Source organism: Meleagris gallopavo, chromosome 7, assembly GCF_905368555.1.
Source record: "Meleagris gallopavo chromosome 7, MGAL_WU_HG_1.1, whole genome shotgun sequence".
Taxonomy (NCBI): Eukaryota; Metazoa; Chordata; class Aves; order Galliformes; family Phasianidae; genus Meleagris; species Meleagris gallopavo.
This window is the reverse complement of record NC_139410.1, coordinates 36,073,098-36,094,524: the sequence shown is the minus strand read 5'-3', so window position 1 is coordinate 36,094,524 and position 21,427 is coordinate 36,073,098. Positions and strand designations below refer to the sequence as shown.

The window sequence follows — 21,427 nt, the reverse complement described above, 5'->3', positions numbered from 1 at the left end:
GCTCGGGCATTTTCATGCCTTCTGCTTGAGGAGCCTCCATCTCAGTCCGTTTGTCCCTATGGCCGGCCAGTGCTCCTTGCAAAACAGCTTCTGGGCTGTGGCACCAAACCGACTGACGGTCAGATTTGTTAGCTGCCAGCGTATCTTCTGCACCAGCTTAAAACCTGTTAGCTTTAGCAGGTAGCCACTGTAGCGAAGAAAAATGCATGGCAGCCAAGTCTGCAAAAAAATACTTGGAGACTTCTAACATTTTCAGTGCCATGTTCTGTTCCGTGCAGTTAGTTACTCAGTAGGCTTTGCTTCAAGGTTTTCAGATGTGGGGCATTTTCAGTCTCATTCAAATACTCTCAGAAGTTCCCTTGTTTCATGGGGAAAGTTTGGAAAAAACAGCTGAGAGTTGTTTTGCTTTGCATTCTTTACAAATTTAATTGTCAAAATTCCTAACTGGTGAACAGCTTAGCAGGACCGACGTTGCAGTTGGGCTACAGCAGAATTTCCTTTCCAGCTCTTACTGTCATGTGCGAGAAGAGGCTGCTACAGGTCAGCATAGCCAGAAAGTTTTTAAAATGTTCTTTCTTTGCTCCTGAGGTGTGAACATTTAACATCAGCAAGGGGGCAGATCCAAGCCGAATGGCTTCTTGGCAGTTGACGAACGGCTTTATTCCTGTTTCACTGTTTGAGATAATAATCGTATGCAATATTTAGATTTAGATAAATCCTCTTCTTCAACAGTGTAGTAACCTCTCTGGATGAATGGCAGCTTTAAGTGGGATCTGTATAAATGGAAGTGCTGGGGAATTTACAGCCATGCTGCAGGATGATGTATTTTGTTCCCTATTAAGCACTCACGTATGACGAATGATTTTTGGGCAGAGGGAAAATTCTCAACAGTCAGCATTTCATGGGATGTGATGATCTCAGTTTACTGCATCTCTGCCCATTCTGGAGGTGCACCAGCTGATTGTGGATTTACTTGATTACCTGATTTGTTTAGGACACAACGAATGAACTGAGACTTGATTCTGAGCCATCTGTAATGAGCCAGAGTTTTTCTGCACTTAGTCCTAAAGGAGATCAATCTCTTCTCGGAGAGCATGATTACTTTGTGCTGATGCACAGGGAGATCTTTCATTTCACTCTCCCAGTCAGGAGAAATGCACTCACAAATACCTTAAGGAACCAGCTGGAAATCACCTCCCAGGTGCCCCGCTGCTTATGTTTTTCATGTAACACACACGAAGGAGAACAGACTAGAAGGAGATTTTCACCACCAGAAATAACTGGTATGTGAGATGACACGTACCAGAACTTGGGGTGCCCCGCAGCACTCAGCAGTGAGTGCCTGCAGTGAGGTGATCTGAAAGACCTCTACTGTGTTCCAGTTTTAGACACACCTGATTAGGTTTCATGAAAGTGGCACAGCTCGGATGATTACACAAGCAAGTCTAATTATGATATAATTACCAACTCTACTGTTAATTAAAATACCATAAAAAATCCAAGTAATCATAAACGTAGGTTTGGGTTGGCAGGGACCTTTAAGGTCGTCGTGTTCCAAATCTGATGACAACTTCCCCCCAGGACTTAAAATATACAAGGCTCGAGCTTTTTGCGTCCTTTATGGCTGGAGGTAAACTTTTCTGAGCAGGCCTTTTTTTTATGAAGAACTCATGAAAAAAATCCATAAATGTATCACATCAGAGACAAAGACACAGACTTAATTTAGGAAAAAAAAACATTTCCATGCCCATCAGCTGAAATTGGCAAGGCTCATATTGCAGACAGCATCACACAGGAATATAACTTCTTACTTGAACTCTCTAATCTGCAACTGTGCAAACTTCACTGGAGTCCTTTGACTCAGAGAAGGAAAAGACTTGAGTCATTTCATTCACTCAAGCATCAATTTCTTTTAAATGCACACTGGGCATTCTAATGCAGAAACATAGTTGGGTCTGGACGAGTTGTGAAATTCACACAGAATAAATCCACCCGAATTCACTCAGAAACCCAAACGCTCTCCTGTGATACAGTAACAATAGCACTGTAAGATGCTGCTGCAAGATCCTAAGGTGACATTCATTACATGTTAATGACAGAGAGATAAACATCGCAGCAGACTGACTGCTATAAAGATTTGAGCTAATTGAAGCACAAAGTCATTCTCTTGTAAGGAAGATTTCATTCTGTCCTGCAGCGATGGTGCTGGGGAGGTTGCAAATAACTCATCACCAACAGTGGTGCACACTGTTCTGCCCAGAGAACACGCTCTGTGGATAACATCACAAGCCATCACAAAATCACAACTACACAAAGGTTGCCAAGATGAGAACACAAGCAAATGCCAGTATTATATTGTGATGATATGGGAAATCAGTATGGAGTAAGCGGAGCAGAATATTGACACTGCGGGGTAGAAAAGCACACTTAGGCATACGTGTAAAATGTCCTTAGCCACAATTAAAGGCCACGATATTAACAAGAAAAAAAAAAGAGAACAACTGCCAAAAAGGATGATTTCAAACACTTTTTCCCTGCAACTTTTCCTGTCGTGTTTTGCAAAGCTATCATCAATATTTTCATGAAGTGAAACGATGGGGATCCTTTCATCAGGAGGTAACTGGATGAGCCAGCAGACAAAACTGTTCAGAACAATCCCTGCAGCAGGAGGGCGGGTGAAGAAGAGGCTTTGCTCGCTTTCCAAATAAATGCCCATTAGAAATTAACTCTTGTAGCCAATGTCTTTTTCATGGCAACAGGATTGCTCTTAGCAGCCGGGCCCCTCTGAGCGCCCTGTAGCTCTTTGTGCTCGGCCCATTCAGGCTCTGTCTCACTTGCAGCTCTCGCGCCCTCCCACTGACAGCAGCCCGCAGCCAGGCATCTCACTGCAGCCCTGGGCAGGGTTCTTAGCTCGGTGCTGTGGCAGACATCCTGCAGCTTCTGCACCCATCCGAGTCACTCGATGCCTCTCTTGGGATGTTGCCAAAGCACACATCTGTCTTGGAGCACACAGGAGAAATTTCAGAAGGCGGTGCGAGCTGCTGGCCAACCCACATTGCCAGCCGAGCAGAGCAGCTGCGTGGCACCAGTCGGGTCTGACAGCCGAGAGCCACGAGCGTGCAGGGATGGCTGACATTCCCTGACTTGTTCATAGCAGGCACTTCCTGCTGAGGATAGGGAATTATGGACGTGTTAGCTTCTGCCCTTCTTTCCCATCATTCAGCATTGAGTGAGCATAATTGCTTCACTGAGGTCAGTGCTGCTTTTAATTGCCCTCTGCAGTACTTCCTTAGGAAAAGGACTAGCACAGTGCTGCTGTACTGCACGACTCAACATCTCAAGCTGTTCTAATCGTAAGCTATTTAGCTCTCTGATTTTGATAAGGTTTAGTTCTTCTTTCACCACATTTACAATTTAATTATTAGAAAGATGGAAATAAAGAACATTTCCCAGGGTGCTACTACTATTTAACTTTTTAACTTCCAAATTAACATCACCCTGTCCTAAGGACATTGGCGTTTTGAGTAGTTAACTCTTATTTTTCTCACCAGAATATCAATCTGAATGTAACTCAATGTATGCAGTGCACTTTAAAGCCCCTGCCTTCCGTTTACGCTCCGGCCCTTTGGCTGGCCCAAGCACCAGCCTGCACTTGAAGGTGAGCAATGAAATTACGTTGCGCCCCGATTTTCCCCACTTTCATGCATTTGGTTTGAAACCGTACATCAAGGGAAATTAACCCACAAAAGTACTGTGGAGATGACTGTAATCATGTACTACCGAGACAAAGTGTGGAAATACATAAATGATGGGACCATTAAAAACCAAAGAAAATGACCATAACAAAATATATCTGCCTCATCACAGAAGATCCCAGTTGGGTGCCCGCCCACGCCTCGCTGCTTTTGATCCTGATTAAAGTCTCAGCTGAGAGGTAAGAATGATTCAAAGATGTCAGCAGATTCCAAGGAAATCAGAGCAGACCGTGATCCTGTCAGACCATTCTTTATTATCCAGCACTAATTTAAAGCACCGTGGGACAATGCAGTACCAAATAAATACATCTGGCTCAGTAAAGTTGTGGGTGTACCAAATGATCAACATTGATCTGCATTCATCCTTGTAGCAAAGCTTGTACCCGACTCTGAAGGCAGTGAGAACTATGGTGCAAGATCAGAGACCAAACTGTTCTTACCAGAAACAAACTCAAATTGAATTAAATGGAAACTCTTTCCTACCTTAAAAGGAGAAAACTGAAGTCCAGGAAAGAAAAGGCACCACCTGCACAGTGCTGTCCCTCAGTGACACGTCACGCTGCAATCAGTGGGGAGTTGCTTGGCTCTGTAACAGAGGTTAAGACCCAACTCATTTCTTCTACTGGGCTCTTTACCCCTTCGTTTCTTTCCCCGTACAGCCAGGGGGCAGAAGTACCCCCCAAGCAAAGTAAGGAGAGGGGAATTTAATTGGAGCAGTTCTGCTTACCTTTACCTGTCATCACTGCACCAACACAGCTGGGGCATCTGCAGACACTGAAAACTGAAGAAATTTGCTGGGGTGGGAAAGAAAAAACTAAGAACAATACAAAGTCAACAGACTCTACAGCATGAGGAAAGCACATGGCTACTCCCATATCATCAGTGATTTGGATTGTAAATAAATCCAAGGGAAGTGCGAACTAGAGACTATACTCCCTGAAAGCAGTAAGATAGAAATTTTACTGGGGGGAACAAGGGGAGGAGTAGAGGAGTGCTGGGAAGAACACAGGATGAAGTTCCAATATACCCCAATTGCCTGTAGCCAAAGTAATTGGGGAACAAAGGGTGAGTAGGGCATAACTTCATGCTTTGGTATGGCAGCCTGGCACCTTTGGAACACGTGCCCTGTGGAATGCTGAGACAATGGCCAAAGCGATCTGATGTGTTTAACCTGATTAAAAAAAAAGCAGTTGCACCCTGCATTCACAGCATTTGTTTCTGAAATTCCACACACCAAAAATAATTAAGAAAAAAAGAACAGGGACCAGCTTTCCATGGATGAGACTTTCATATTTATTGTTCTTCCATGTGCATAGAAAATGGCAGTGAAGTTTTTTGTTTGTTTTTGTATGAAATATGCAGAGAATGGGAATGGCAGAGGTGCAGATATGCTGAACTGGACTTTGTGCTTCAAAATTATGCTATTAATTGTATTTTTTTTAATTTATAACATTTTCTTGGATTTTTTTTTTTTTGTACGATGTTTCAAATCTCTTTCAAAATGACACACTGCATTACAAATGGATGGCACTTTAAACCGATGTGGCATTTCCATATTTACACCAATGAAAGAAATTTACACGACATAATAGCATACAATCTTGACATTTAGTAATATCAATAAAACAAGGGCATCCATTTTATTTTTTTCTGTACAAACTATCAGAACAAGACTTTTATTCACATAAAAAACAGGTTTAATTTGCTCTGACCTACACACTTTCCAAATTCATTTTACTCAATTCTCAAACCTTTCATCACATCGCCCACACCCTCACCAGACTACAGAAGCTACAAGTAATAATACCTAACATCTAAACAGAGCAAAGAAACATCCCTTCCAGTTTTTCTCTCTGACGGTTCCTCACCCAAAAAAACCCCCAGCAAAAACTAAAACAAAAAAACCCAAACCAAAGCCAAATGCCCTCCAAAACCCAAACCAAAAGACTTTCTTGTTTCCTCTTTTATTTCACCTTCAGATTTCATTACCGAGACATCAAATGAGGCCGTTCCATTTCTTCTCAAGCACGATGAGAAATATACTGTTGGTTTTTTTTTCCTTTGATGCTACACCCAGGAGTCAGGTGAACCCGGGTACTGTTCTGCTCTATAAGAAGATCGTCTGGTGGAATAAAAGTCTACATAATTTGTGGTTGATTTCAGTCCATACTGTGTTGTGTAGTCTGAAGCAGCAGGAAAGTGAACTCGGTCGTCAAAGTATGGGTCTTCATAGCTGTGTGGGGACTGCAGGTACAACCTGTACGCATCGCAGTTTTTTCTGTTGGTATCTTCTTGACTGTAGTACAGTTGCTGATGCTGTTGACAACGTGAAAGAAAAATAAACTTTTAAAATGTAATTAAACAGAGAAAATGCTTGTTTTTAGAACTTACACACATTACACACAAAACTCTCCCTGAATAGTGAAGTGTAGCTCTTCCAGTGATGAAAACTGCATGAAACGCCCCTAAGGCTCCAGGCAAAACTAATGCAGGAAAAACCTCTCAGCCTGTCTACAGCTCACCCACCTGCATCCACTGCGGAGCCAGTAACAATCCACAGCTGAGTTTTTAGGGCACGTGTAGAAAATACAGAACCTGAAATATCTGCCAAGTCAGAACAGCGGTCTGAGACCCAACCTTGATAAGAACATACAAAGGTGTGGGACTACAGGAAGAAAACACAGCGGTAAGCTGACAGCAGCTTACGTACTGCTCAGGACAGAAATGCTCAGCTCCCTGCAGAAAAGACTCTGACATTGCAAAGTGCACTTAAACTCTTTAAAGTTCCATTAAAACACCACGTGCTGAGTCCAGTTATTTCAGTATCACTTCAATACCAAATTTCAGACTCACCTGTAGCCGCCTGTTCTGCTCTCTTGCTGGTGAGGAATAGGAACTGATGTAAATTGGGGATGTTTTGCTGGAACCTGTGAGAAAATAGGTTTTGGCATCAACTTCCGTCTATTGTTTTGTCTTTGTGCTTTTATTTTATCTAGAAAAGTTATGTAGCACTCCAACAACTAAGTCTGCAGATTTTATAGTTTACTAATAATACAGTCATGAGATACAAGTGAATGTTATCCTTCAGCAGTAGTTAAGCAGAAACTCCAATGCTTTTTTTCTTTTCCCCATGCATGTGTGCTGCTGATAACCTTTAAAATGAGAAATTTATTTCTACCTTTTTACCAACATCTCTTATTTTGTGACTTGAAGAAGGAAAAGCAAAATCAGGAAAGTGTGAAGTACAGGTATAGCTTTATAATAACATAACAATATATATGCATATTAAAATAATGTTTGATTATAACATATAAAGCATATAATAAAGTAATTTTCTGCAACAGATTTTTAAACTAAAATAAGTTTTCCAAGCACCTCGTCTCCCAGTACATAAACAGATCTCCTCTTATTCAAAGAATCAAAAAATGGCTTGGTTTGGAAGGGACCTCAAAGACTATCTGTTATTCTGGTAACGTTTGTAATTTTAAAGAAAATAGCAGATATATATAAAAAACCTCTTTTTTTCCTCGTGCAATGAATAAAAGTGAAAACAACATTAAAAGCAACATTTCTGCTAATGCAGCTGTCCATATTACGATTGCATGAACTCCACATAGAAGGAATATTTACCTATTCCAGCTAGGAGGTCACCTAGCTAGTAGCTTACCAGTATAGATGTCTTTATGAGCAATGATATCGCCGTGGTTGTTGTAATACTGCATAGAAGGTTGTGTTCTATCGTATTCAGAGCGGGGTTCTCTAATTCCTAATAAAGCCGGTGATGAAGATGTGCTGCCAACTGATGGAAAAAGAAAGGCTGTTATTGCACAGACTGATCATCTTTCTCAAACCTGACCTTCTCTCTTCTCTCCTTATTCTTTCCTTCTCCAAGGATCAGCAAATGAGATGAGGGTAATGGCCAGAATTAGTGCATAGCCTTTCCTGTACGAAGGACTGCAATGATGAGAGCTACCACCTACTTTTACAACCAGTCACCACTCCATAGTGATTCAAAATAAGTAAGAGACCTTACCCATTTCATTCATTTCTTTGTTAAAGTTTATGATTTTATTTAGGTTACGCTTAAATAGAATCTTCAAGTCCACCTTGTCACCCAAGACAGGTCAGAAAACATTACACTCTGCCTGGCTGAAGTCACCCATGCACAGGCTTGTACTATTTTCCTTTCATTATCACACAGAAGTGAATCTTGGCCACTTGGTCAGCTCCTGTTGGCTGACAGCCATCATAAAACAATACAATGTTATCCATTGCTTTTATTACAGTGAACAGATGCAGAAAGTTTGTATAACAAGCTCTTTTCTTTTTCACAGATAACTGTTTTTCTTCTTCCAATAGCTGTGTCCTTTATATCATATTCACAATTTCGGGTTATTAAGAACAGCTTAATTACTGATATTTTCCTAGCATGCTCTAGGCTAAAAAAGCTAAAGTGGGGGAGCATCACCTGAAAGCGGTCAACTTAATGCGTGCACTGAGTGACTTTAACCAAGAACAACTGCTACAGACCAGGTACAAATGTTCTCCCATATCTGCTGCGTGTGCTGCAACCTGCAGGGCTGTTCCCACAGTACTCTGCAGATAAGTTTTATGCACTGAGCTTCCATCCTAATAGTTTAAGCTTGGTCACGCTCTGGAACAGAAAAACAGGCACTTCCTGTTAGTTCTGCTCAGTGCTCTTTGAAGTACAACAGCCTCAGAATATGATGTCAGAACTTCCCGTCTTATTTCCTACCTGCAGTTCACAGAACCAGAGCACCACAGTCATTCTGCTAGCATTTCTTAGGGGGAGAGCTTCAGGAAAAGCTCGTAGTTCCCAGAGCCTGAGCAGAACTTGCTTCAGTGTCGCTGCTTCTATTGAGAACGTGCTTTTGGTTCTGGTTGTAGATATGTGGCCTAAACAGTCCACAAATTCAAGGTGCAGTTTTGATAACAGTATGTGCAACTTAGCAACTAGATCTAAAAGTACATAGCAACTGCCTTTGGTACCATGTGGTTGGAGAAAGAAAAAGGGATGTTTGTTCAGGACAATCTCTCAGAATCCCAAAGGGCTGGGAGAAAACCAAACATGTAACCGACCAAAAAGATGAAAACAACAAAATGTTCTAGAACTGAAGACTGTAGTCTGCTGTTTTATGACACCAGGCAGAGAAATCAGTCTGGTGTATTGTATGGTGGTGGCTGAGAGGAACTCCGGGCAGGAAGGATGTGCTGTTTTTCCCCAAGTCACTACAGGATACGGTTGATAGCAAAATAAATCCCAGCCTGAGTCCCTGTTTTTCAGTCCCCTGTTTCACAAAGCTGTGTGAGTGTTGTTCCTTTTGTTTCTGTAAGTAATTAATCAACTGTATTGTAGGAGCTGATCAATTATTTTAGCAAATGGCAAATGTATTTTTCTCAGTATTAAGAGAGATCTACTCACATAAAAATAGAAGGGCAAATTGGATGAAATAAAACGCTAAATTCAGAGGATACAAAACCTACTGAAAGCCTTGCATGGCAGTTCTGTCACAGAGATCTAAATCCTACTCCTGGAGATGTTAAAGGAACAAAGGGGGGCTTACTGCAACAGTGAGGAGTCAGAAGAGTAAGATGTGTTGCATTTGTTTTGCTCATTATAATGGAACAAAACCAGGTCCCTCACTAGTGAGCTTGCTCTGTGCTTTTAAGTAAGAGGCCTGACCTACAATGCCATGCAACTGAAAAGCAGTGATTTTGTAGAGGGAAACAGTGACAAAGTCCAGATGTCCACACAGTGTGCACTGAGGATTTCACTTAGGACTACATCTAATCAGGTCCCACGGCTGCATGCCTGCTATCAGCTGGGGCCTACTGGTGTTCTGGAAGCACACCATCACTATCTGATTCAGATTCTTGCAAAAGGAATACAGTTCTCACATTCCGAGTTCATGTGAGCTTTTGTCATTAAGGAGTTAAAGGGCATGCTTACTTCAAAGTGTGCTTTATCTGAATGCACAAGTGGAGATGCTCACACACTGTGGGGTCTGAAACCTGCCAGCAGTATCAGACATGGTCACACACAGCGCTCGTGAAGCACTGCTGTTTGTAGGGTTAAATATGGAGAAAACACAGCGGGGCCCCCGTGCTTTAGAATGCCAAGTCAACCCAAAGGCCGTTTGAGTTCAATGAGATACAAGGTATCCCTTCAATAGATCTTGATGTGTCTTCACTGACCTGACTGTATGACCGGTGACATCTGCTGATTGGCTGTTGATAACGAGGGATGGGATTTGAATCTCTCACGTTCAAGTGTCGATACCGGTGTAATGAAGTGACTCTGATTCCATCCATCCTGAGGAGTGGTAAAAAGCAAAGAACATAAATTACTGCTTCACCTTAGCTTAGGAGTTTTTATACAACTATTTTCCAATGTAAGCTAATTTTGCAATCTACCTTCTTATAAATGCTGCGAAGGTCTCGATACTGCCATAACGTATTCAGCACCTGAGCAGCTGCCTTGACAACCTTCAGTGAAGATCTAAGGAAATAAAAAACACTGCATTAGTAGAAAGCACTAACTCCACTTAAACAGAATGGTGTTCTGGAGCGCTGGAATGGCCTAAACCTTGCAGCTGTGAAGAAAGCCAGCTCTTAGTAGTGCTGCTTGCAGTCCAGCAGTGTCAGCAGGGTCAACAAAGGCTGTGTACACTGACATGACAGTTATTTCCCTCTTCAGCCTAGAAATTCTCTCTTCAGGTCACCCAAGTGAGGAATACAGGTAGTCATCATACACAACAACAAAACATTGTGATAAGAAATATTGTTTAGTACATTTCACAAAAACTGAGGCTATACACTTTAAAATTTTATACAATGTTCCTAGCAGTAGAAAAATAGCAAACAAACTACAGGGAGATGGTACTGATTGTGTCCCAACATCCTCTGAGAAGGACTTGGTTCTCCAACCTGTGCTGTGCTACCACAGGAATGGTTTGGTCAGGAAGACTTCTTCCATTCTCAAGAGCAAGGCGAGGGAATTGCTCTGCCTGCTATGAAGAACAGTCATGTCATCGTGCCTGCTGTTGGTACTGAAGAAGGGATTTGAAATTAAATTCCACAGCACATCTGTATCAAACACGTGCCTTTTCCTGTCAGTGTGAAGATTCATCCAAACACACTTTTTGAAAGAAAAACATGACTGAAAAAGCTGAAAAAAATTGCAGTTTCTAACATCAGTCAGTGAGTAGACACTTCTAACCTGTTCAAAGATTTTCAGTCACAGAATCACATAGGTGAGAAAAGACCCTCATAACGACCACGAATCTCAACCATCAGCTCCATACACCTCCACTACCACACGGCCCCAGGCTCAGCATCCCCGTGGCTCTTGCACACCTCCATGATGTGGACTCACTGTCACTCACGGAAGCCCATCCCAATGCCTGACCGCCTCCCTGTGAAAAAATTCCTCCCAACTGCCAACCTCAACCTCTCCTAGCATAAGTTGTGGTCATTTCCTCCAGATCTCTTCTATGTACCCTGTTCTCTTATTCTAGTAAGAGCAACTTTCCACATAATCTCTACAGAACAACAAAGTTATAGTCACAGCTGACACCTTGAACATACAAACTATCATAAATCACAGATACTTAAAATACAGTCCACAGTTTCTTTCAAGACAGATGTTGATAAAAATGCTGTGCATTTAATTCACACTTCTGCACAGCTGCAGATCCTTTCCTCCCCACTGCTGTGTGATCAAATAGTGGGAACAGCACCCGGGCTGACTGGATAGTCGGCTTTCTGCTGGCCACAGAAGGGAGATCCAGGATTTTCTACTTTATACAAGAGTCCTGCCAGCATGAGTTCCATCAGATATGCTGAGCAGCTTAAAGCAGAGATCCTGATCAGAGCTCCACGGGGTCCCTGATGCTGGCTTGGTGCTGGCACTGCATGACTCAGACTGCAGCATTCCCATGACGTGATGCTCTGCTACCCACCTACTTCTGAAAGGTTTCAGTGCTGCTGCCCACGGTGCCCTATGAAGGCCCTAGCACACCAGGTTGCATGGCACAGACAGACCTGCAGCAGTCTGCAGACAGCCAGAACCCATCAACCAACACTCGCAGTCCTATTCCAGACAATCCCACTGGCAAGGTTACTGTTTGGTAGGGCAGATTTTCCTCACAGCCTAACAACTGGCCATGCTGGATATAATTAATAGTTACTGACCTATCCTGATGAAGGTGTTAACATGTTCTGATTTCAAAAAGCTCTAAATACTCTATTAATGTTGTAGGCGTTTAAAAGATAAGTTTTCAAATACTGTTTTCCCTGAATAAACCCCATTAATGTGGTTACTGTCTGCACCTGTAATAGTCTCCAAAAGCTGTAAGGAATACACTGTAAAAGAATGGCAGGTACCAGACCAACTGCCTCCTCTTCTGTCCCAGTGTGACTCAGACTTGGTAGCTACTCAGATCAGGACAATTAAAAAAAAAAACAAGAACAGATTTTTTAAATTTTATTTTTATTTTTAAACTCCCCCCTCCCCCCGGTTACCTGCATTCTTACACATTTGAAATGAAATAAACAGACGATGTATGAAATTTGTTGCCTACTTGCCTGTCGCCTCTTCCTTTCGTTATGTTCACCAGCTTTTCTATTCCCCCGGTGTCAGCGAGGGCTTTGGCATTTTCCATATTTTTGCTGGTGACCTCATGCAGCGCGCAGCAGATTGCTGCTACAGTCTCATCAGACAATATGCTTGGGCCATTGCCTCCTGGCAGTCGATTCACCAGATCTCGCATAGCATATTTGCCTGTAACAACCCATCAACAGAACCAAGTCAGAACGTATGTTCTGGTACTTGAGATTTGAAATTCTAAGACTTATCAGTAAACTGCATTTGAAAGCAGTCAAATGGAACACGGGATCCAATCCACGGAAAAACACCAAGACTTCACACTTTACACAGTACACAGTGAGAGTAGAGATCACTTTTCTCTTTTCCCTTCTCTCCTTCTGGCTTAAAAACCACGAGAAGTAACCTGCATTTTGGTATTAAAACTGGAGCATTTGGAAACAGAGATTATTTGGAGAAAGCAGAATTGTTCAAGAGAAAACATTACACTATTTCATGTGATTTGAGGAGCTGTGCACATTCCTCGGCTTCATTTATGGGGGGGCTAAAGAAATCCTTACAGTCATGTGGGCCTTTTTCCTTCAGACATTCTGTTCACCCTGTTTGTCACCCACAAGAGATCAGATCTCAGCTCCTTCAGTTTCAATTACTGACAGGAAAAACCACACTGCAAACAAAGGAAATCAAGTACAGCTGAAGTGTTTTTTTATTTTATTTTCCTGTTTAGGTCCTGTTGATAATTAAATGATTATTAATTGATTTTACTGAAGATTGTATTTGTATACCGCGGTGCTTGATGAAGAAGCCTTTCTCAAAGCCCTTCACTGTCTATTTGCATAATGTGTTTGGGGAAAAATTTTATCCAAAAATAAATTCTGCACACAAAAGCAATTTCTTTTCAAACACAGTGGAAAGTTCCTACCAACAACGCTGTACACAGTACTACTCTGTCACTGCCAATGTTCTGGCAAGCTCAGCAACACAAATTTCCACATACCATCTTATACTGCTATTTGTTAGAGTACCCATTCTTCTAAATAATCTTTTTCCCCTCAGAGATTCAATTACTGAAAGCCCAGAGCTCTGCACCAACAAATGGTGATAAAGTTGTATTAAACAGGGCACTGGCATGGGCTAGTTTCTGACTCACTTCGTGTCTCAGAGTATTTTATGCCTAGAAAGCCAATAACTCTTCAATTGCTAAAGCTTTGACAGAGAGAGCACAGGTGGAGGGACGTCCCTAACTGACAAGTTCTGCTGTGAGGGGAAGGAAAAGTTCTGAAAATAGATTATCACAGAGTATTGCCTGTATGTGGCTGATGCAATGGAACACAAATATATGTTTTTCTCCTAATCTTTTATGGATATAATACCTGCTCTGCAAGAAAACATGTTCTGAACATCCCAGATGGTAAAGCTCCAGAAATACATAATTTTCAACTGCATTTATTTTTTTGAGAGTAACTATCTCTTATCTGTATAAATAACTATTGCATGCTTACCCCATTAGCCTACAATATAGAAAATTCCTGTTGCAAAAATCAAACATCGTTACATCTTCCCATGAGTTAGCAGGTTCCTTTGGGCCACAGGAGCAAGGCATGGTCAACACTTGCCACAGTAGACAGATTCCTGACCAAGGCAGGAGAAGCTTTTACTTTTGTTTTTAAAGGGTAGATGAGAAAGGCATAGATGAGAGCTTTATATGTTAAATATTAAAACTGTCAGAAGAAAACCATTAAGTTCTTCTAGCAAACATCCTTACTGATTATTTAATTCAGCAAAGGCATACATACACTGTTCTAATCTGGGTTTTGGTGGAAATATTTCACTAGGAGAGGATTTTTCCCCTCTCTTCCTATCCAGCACTATTAAAGCATCTACTGGTGCTCTGGCAGCAGGGCTGTCCTGTTCTCTTAGTACACATAAGGGACGCTGAAGCCCTCTGAGAAGGTTACCATTTATTAGCTCCAAGGAAGCAGAGTTGTGTTTTCCATCATATTTTGTACTGACAGTTTCCTGTCCAGTTCATTTGAGGTCACTTCAGTCCATTGTGAAGAGACAGGCCTGCAAGATGGCCAAAGGCAAACTGAAGTAACGGTACTACTCTGGAAAGTTCCTGTTGGCAAAAAGATTAATTTCTGGGGCACAAGTCGTGTGATACAGTAAAATCAAGTATGCTATCTCTATTGGTAGAACCTCCCCTTGTACTCTTGCAGTATTAGGTCAGACTTATTCTTCATTCCTCACAGCTCTGGACTTACCAATGAGCTCCTTATTCCGAACATCTAACGCCATGTTCCTTAAGGCGGTTGCCACAGATGAAACCACTCTATCGTTATCCATCCTCAGGAGTTCCACAAGGATTGGCAGTCCTTTTTCTTTCCTTACAGCAGCTCGAATGTATGCTGCAAACTGTAACAGAGCTCCAAGTTACCTGCAGATCTAGTGGGACATTCTGACTGAAATTGTCTCTTATTAGATGATCATTCTTAAGTATTTTAAGGACATCTTTACATTTTCCAGTGCAAAGATGATACGTTAACAGTTAAATGCTTCCCTTTATCATTATGAAAAAGGGCTGACTCTGCTCTTTTCACTCATTCCTGCTATGGCACAACATTTTAAGAAATGATCTAACAGAACAAAACATCCTAATAGATGACAAATTACTGAAGAAGGAGAAGTACTTTTCTTAAAAAGGGCCAACTTTAACACAACCTTTTTTTAAACAAGGCATAAAATGAAGCAGCCTTATCTGGTTTTCTACAGCAAAGAATGCAATTAACATTTTCTCCATCTCTCTGTGACAAACACATAACATTAATGAAGTATTCTCACCTATTGCTGTTGTAACACATTGTGTGCAAGAGCCATAAGCAGCAATATATGGAAATAAAAATGATAGAGCAAATACAACTTTTTAAAGCTCGTAACCGAGATACTACATACCACAGTCCTGATGCTATGAAGTGTTACTACTGCCTATTACACGTACATTTTGACTGTACAGTTTCCAGATTGCTCTTCCTGCCTACCATCTTTGACACTGCCTTTCACTGCAGAAATAACATTTTCATAGCACATAAGTTCTGATGCCACACTCTACAAAGAAACAGGAGGAAGAGCAGGAATTCAGGTACCTTCCAGTTGCCAGCAGAAAGATTCTGGAGAGATCCTGCAGAGCCCTCGAGAGTGGCTGGATTGGAGCTTTCTGCTAGAAGCGTTAGGTACGGCTTTACCACCGAAGGGTGCCACAGCATTTCTACCCCCTTAGGAGACTTGGAAAATCCTGGTATAGGGCCAACTCCATCCCACTGAGAAATGAATATGTATTTGTAAATACAATAAACCTCTGTACTTTCATTCAACGTATGGTATCTTTCTTCAAATTATGTTCATCGTTAGCTAAGCATCTTAAACATTTGTAATCATAGAAAAAAGGCAAACCTGGTCCTCCTGTGAAGTTTTTTTTTTCTTCTTCTTTTTTTTCCCCCAGCAGCTTGGCTCGGAGTCTTTGCTCGGTGACTCCTTTCCCAACAAGTCGTCCAGTTCATTGATGCCCAGCAGACGTGCCTGAGGCACCTCCAGCTCCAAGCGGTAGGAGAGGTTTCTCAGGGTGCACACGCAGTTCTCCACTGTCTGAAACCAAATTGTAAAGACATCATCTAACTTGTTGCTTTCTCGTGTAGTGATGAAACAAGCAAACAAACTAAGCGCAGATGAAAAGGTATCCTAAAGCACAAGCGCCAAATTCTAATTCTGGGCCTTGGACATTACTACACTTGTTTCTTTGGGAAAATTTCCTTGCAATTTCTCTCCTGATATCACCAAACATGAAAACATTTACAATAATCTTCCCTACTATACTCGTTTTGTAACCTGCAAATGAAAAGCACAAGAGTTTATTATTAAATGAATGAATACTTGGCAGAAACGAATAGTCCAGGACAAATTACGACTGCATTACGGGACAGAATTTGATTGTGCATCAGTGACCTGGGGCTGAGAGACCATCAGCTGAGTTAAAAACATCACAGTGAGAAACTGCATTACACAAACCCCAAGAGATCAGATCAGACACATAGGTTAGCATTAGAAATCCCTCAGAAATGAGCACACACCTTGCTGTCATAATCCGATGTGTTCACACAGGTGTGGATCACATAGAGCAGTGAATCCACCAGCCCTTCGCAGGACCTCATCTGCTTCCGGGCTTCTTCCCCTGCAGAGCTCAGATTCCTAAACAGTCAAAATGAGAAACGAATGCAGTGCACCCACCGACAGACAGACATCATTTATCAGACAGTTTGCAGATGACTTTTTCATTTTTTTTTAAACAAGCAAAACCCCAATAGAATAATAATAAGTAGAATAACTGGCTTACAGAAGTTAAAAGCAAACATGCCATTTGGTGCAGCAACCCCCCTCCCCACTTTCATAAGAGATGAATAAGATTCAAATGATAATTCCAAGGTAGAACTGACTCAAGGACAAAACAAGTCATAAAGAGAATGCCTTTCTCACAGATTTTTTTCCATACAAGCTGTCTCTGTCCTAGTAGCACAAAAGTACAGCATGTACGCTGTAGGACAGTGGTTGGGCTCGTCTCTATTAAAAATACCCTTTGCTGCCTCTTTGTAAGACTGGATTCATTCAGTGCTGTGTTCTATGGTGCAATGCCACTGACATTTGTAATATGCATACATAGAAGTATAAACTAGGGTGTGTGGAAAGGAACAGGCTGCACTGTGCTTCAGAGTAAGCAGCGAAGGGTATGCAGACACTTAGTTGCCTCCGAGGCAACCACCCTGCAAATCCTGACATGTACGTGGTGAGTGGATGTGCTCTGAGACCAGGCTGCTGCTAACTCTGCATGCTGACCATGAAGGTGCATGTTCTCTAGGTGCTGTAGTAGCACTGAATGTCCAACAACAGTGTGAACCTTGCCTTGAAAAATAACCCAATAAATAAAAAATAGTAGTATGTGAAAATATTCTGGAGTATAAAAGGTTACCAGAAAATAAAAAGCAGTTTCAGTGTATCTATTGAAAAACTGTGGTCTTACTGCGTTGCTTAATGGAAAAGTTTGAAAAGTAATAAATTGAAGTGATAAACAAACATACAAATGAACAGAAATAGCTCATATGCTGCCCTGGGTCTTTGATTTCTCTTTTCAGATGATTTAGTTTCATATTTTATTATTCTGAAGAGTACTTTTCTTCTTATTGCAGTTTGAGAAATCCACAAAGGGAATAGTCAAACATTTCTTTACTTGTATATATAGAAAAAGTTTGTAAACATATTCCTAGGAAATAATCACTAGAGACACATAAAACTCACGAGCCATAAGCACAGTGCAAAACCAGCAGTATTTCAGATGGGAAAAGTACAGTGATCAGTTGCACTTCATACAAAAACCAGCCAAGATTTAACTGCTAGCCATTAGAATTAACACCTCTTGGTGATTTTGTACTTTTCATATTCTCTTAATATAGAAAAAAATAAATAAATGAAAGCTGTCTGAACGATAGAATTAAATGGAATGCAACAGCAATTTTGCCTTAAAGATTAAGGGTAAGAAGGACCTGGTGGGAAGCAGGGCTGCTGTGTACAATGGGGTGCTGTAGGACAGGAGGTTACCTCAGGCATCCCGTAGTGTTGCGCAGAACCAGGGAAGTCTGAAATTTAATTTTATGATCATCATCAAAGGAGGCACTGTTCCACCCGGAGTGTGGCACTATCACAGTGTTTGTCAGCGTTGACAAAGCGTCTCTAATGATTGTCATCTTCACCGCATCACATGAAGACAAGTTCCAGAGAACCCCTTAAGAAAAGATTTCCATTGTGGTCGCTAGAGGTAACAGATATGCAGCAATACTGGCTACTTAACAGACCTTGCTTTTAACAAGAGAATTTGCCTACGCATTTAGTTTGAATAACAGTCCATAAATAGTCAGCAAAGCTGCCAAAAAAGCACTTGCTTCACCCTGATGTAACATTTTCTCCTACTGAAGTTGATTGATTTGGCATCCCCCATCCTGGCTGACTGTCCAGGCTGTGATCTCTTCGATGAAGGAGCAGGAAGGTGAGAGGACAGCCCCCACAGAGAGCCCTAACAGAGCAGCAGCTGATCCTTCCACAGTGCTGAGAAGGAAAGCAAGCATATTCATGAACAAATACTCTCCTCTTTTACTCAAGGAAAGAAACCCAGCTGAAACATATGCTGACTGACAGGAAACATTCCTTCCTCTTTCCTAAGGTACAGCTCATTCTGCTGCCTGACAGGTATGCAATACTCGAGAGACCCAGTTTGTTCTGAAGGAAACGGAGTTCCTTCATCCATTAGAACTTTAAGTCATTTATTCTTTCTCTCTGCAACAAGTACCAAACTCATGGCCTATAAGCTAAATGCAGTGCCTCACAATCCAGAGCTGAGGGTGAACACACAGGTGCTTGCCATGACTGTTCTAGTACAGTCTGGACACTGAGAGCCTCGTAGAAGATGCATATTTCCAACTGTTTACCTAAACTGTAAAACACATATGCACAGTTTGCTTTCATCTTTTGAATTCTGCAGGATCTTAAAACTGTTCACAGCAGCTAATAAAATAAAATTAAAAAAAAAAAAAAAAAAAAGATACCTGTAATGAAACTTAGGCTAGGAGTAAAAGAAATGTTGACTTGAGGCCTGGCTGTGATTGTAGGAGCATCACACTGAGGCAAAATTTACTTTGGAACTTCGGGGCAGTAACCTCAGGATTCACTTCTCCCCATGAATCTGTACTTCTATGCTAATGCTTCTAACTGTTAGTAATCAAAATATGTGGTTTTGTATTGACAAAATACAAAATTGACAAAAATGACCAAATACCAACGCACAAATAAAAATCCAGCTAATATACTCAATTCCAGTCACTTATCAACTATTTCTAGGTCTCATCCACATCAGAAGCATTATCTATGTTATAGTTCTGCACTGGTCTCTATCCAAAACATACCTGTTACGAGCTCTTTTATTTCTGCATCAGCAGATTTTCTTAACAATCGTAGAAGTGCAGGGATCCCACCAACGTTCTTCATTGCTATTTTGTTTTCATCTGTAGACTTTCCATACACAAGGTTTCTCAGTGCACCACATGCATTCTTCTGAACCTCCGGGACTCTGTGATCCAGGAGATCCACCAGGTGTTTGATCCCTCCCAGCCGGCACACCTGGGAAACAGGCAGGAATATCAGTGCCTGCTGCTTGCATGCATTTCACTCTATGGTTTTAAAAGGCTTTTATTTTTAAAGGCAGGATATTCTACTATTCTTCTATTTTAAGATTAACATTATTTTGAGTTAAAAATCCACATCAAAAGGCTATTTTTTTCTATGAGTTATTTGCAGTATTAGATAGGTCTGTTATAACCTGGCACTATTTTAGCACTGTACAGTATATTTATGCCATACCATCCACAGAATATGCTGAAGTTGGCAATGAAAACCCCACACCTACAGCTGCTGAACTGCTGCTGCCCCAGAAGGAAATCCCAGGCTGAAGAAATACAACCAACTCCTTTTCTTACCCAGGCAGTGGTTCTGAGCTAAGCATTCAGCTCCAAGTGAAACCGCAGTCCTAGGGGTTCTCTACTTCAGCATAGGACCACATTTAAAGAGGCCCTTTTTCTATTCTAAGTGATACACCCATTAGCTTGGCAAGACACAAGGCCATTTGAAATACACTGATATGTACCAGCTTGCCTGAATTTTTGACTTTAAAGTTCACTTTTATTGGCCACAGCACAAGGTGAATAAAACAACACTTAATGGGAACAGAACTGAGGTTTAGCCAAATCCATTAACACTGATGCTTTGAGAACCAGCACCCTCTCTATTACATTCTTGGAAATTGGCACTGGGTATCGTAGTGATGAATAACTTCATCTCTCCCTAACAGCAGACAGATTGAAGAGGCTTCGAACACACAACCAAAACCCAACCTGAAGGTCCCACAGGCTGTTTCTGCTTGTGAAATCACACCTGAAGTAGATTAAAAGAAAAGACTGATGACTTGTACATTTTGTCTAGATCTCTGTTGAAAAAGTTTATTCTTCAAAATGAAAGTGTATTGTTCCAAAAGGAAGCAGTTCCACAGCTAGTATCTATCACGTGTGTTACAACACCCAGACATACAAAGCTTGGCGTTGATCAGTCACATGAAGCCGCTGCTGTTCAAAAGAACCCCTTGGCTGAGGGCACCAATGGACTTCAAGTCCCAGGTGATTCTCTGGCCACATCTGTAGCTACCAAGTCCGAAGCCCCATGAACATCGGTCTATAGTTTATTTATCTGATACAAAGTAAATGCAGGAGGCTGGTAGAAACAAAAGTGCTATTCCCTTTTAAAGCTAATAATTTTTATGATGCTGAAGAACAGAATCAAGAAATAACTAACATTTCCACTTAGAATCACGGAGTGGTTTGGGTTGGAAGGACCTTTGAGATCATCTCGTTCCAGCCCCCTGCTACAGGCAGGGACACCTCCCTCCAGACCAGGCTGCTCACAGCCCCATCCTGCCTGGCCTTGAGTGCTTCCAGGGAGGGAACATCCACAGCCTCACTGGGCAGCCTGTTCTGTGTCTCATCACCCTCACAGTAAAGAATTTCTTCCTAATATCTAGAATGAATCTACTCTCTTCCAGTCTAAAACCATTTCCCCTGTCCTGTCACTGCCCGCCCTTTATAAAGGCGCCCCTTTTGTAAAGGTCCCTCCTCAGCTTTCCTGTAGGCCCTTCAGGCACTGGAAGGCTTCTATGAAGTCCCCCCAGGAGCCTTTTCCTCTCTCCGCTCACAGGAGAGGTGCCCCAGCCCTCTGATCAGCTTCGTGGCCCTCCTCTGGACTGCTTAATCTCTCTTACAATGTTTGAAGCGCTGTTGTGTTGACATTTACACTACACATCCATACCACCTATGCAAGTTCCAAGAGACACAACAGATCTACCGTTTTTCCAGGATGAGATGCAGTTTTTGTACATATAATTCAAGATAAAACTGGAGTTAGA

General features: G+C 41.6%; 1 protein-coding gene across 13 annotated transcripts in view; it reads right to left on the bottom strand.

The window, feature by feature from the left end:
• Positions 1–5,024: 5,024 nt before the first annotated feature.
• The window catches only part of PKP4 (plakophilin 4), a 64,683-nt gene continuing 48,280 nt past the window's right edge, over positions 5,025–21,427 (bottom strand). For all 13 annotated transcript variants that reach the window (XM_085228085.1, XM_085228086.1, XM_085228087.1 and 10 more), the window contains 12 exons: positions 19,383–19,596; positions 18,025–18,208; positions 16,506–16,623; positions 15,832–16,023; positions 15,525–15,698; positions 14,646–14,796; positions 12,363–12,558; positions 10,191–10,275; positions 9,972–10,089; positions 7,423–7,554; positions 6,609–6,682; positions 5,025–6,071 (listed from right to left, as the gene is read on the bottom strand). In XM_085228085.1, the coding sequence (XP_085084211.1) occupies positions 5,823–6,071; positions 6,609–6,682; positions 7,423–7,554; positions 9,972–10,089; positions 10,191–10,275; positions 12,363–12,558; positions 14,646–14,796; positions 15,525–15,698; positions 15,832–16,023; positions 16,506–16,623; positions 18,025–18,208; positions 19,383–19,596 (1,887 nt within the window). In that variant the 3' untranslated portion in view covers positions 5,025–5,822. The remainder of the gene's footprint in view (positions 6,072–6,608; positions 6,683–7,422; positions 7,555–9,971; positions 10,090–10,190; positions 10,276–12,362; positions 12,559–14,645; positions 14,797–15,524; positions 15,699–15,831; positions 16,024–16,505; positions 16,624–18,024; positions 18,209–19,382; positions 19,597–21,427) is intronic.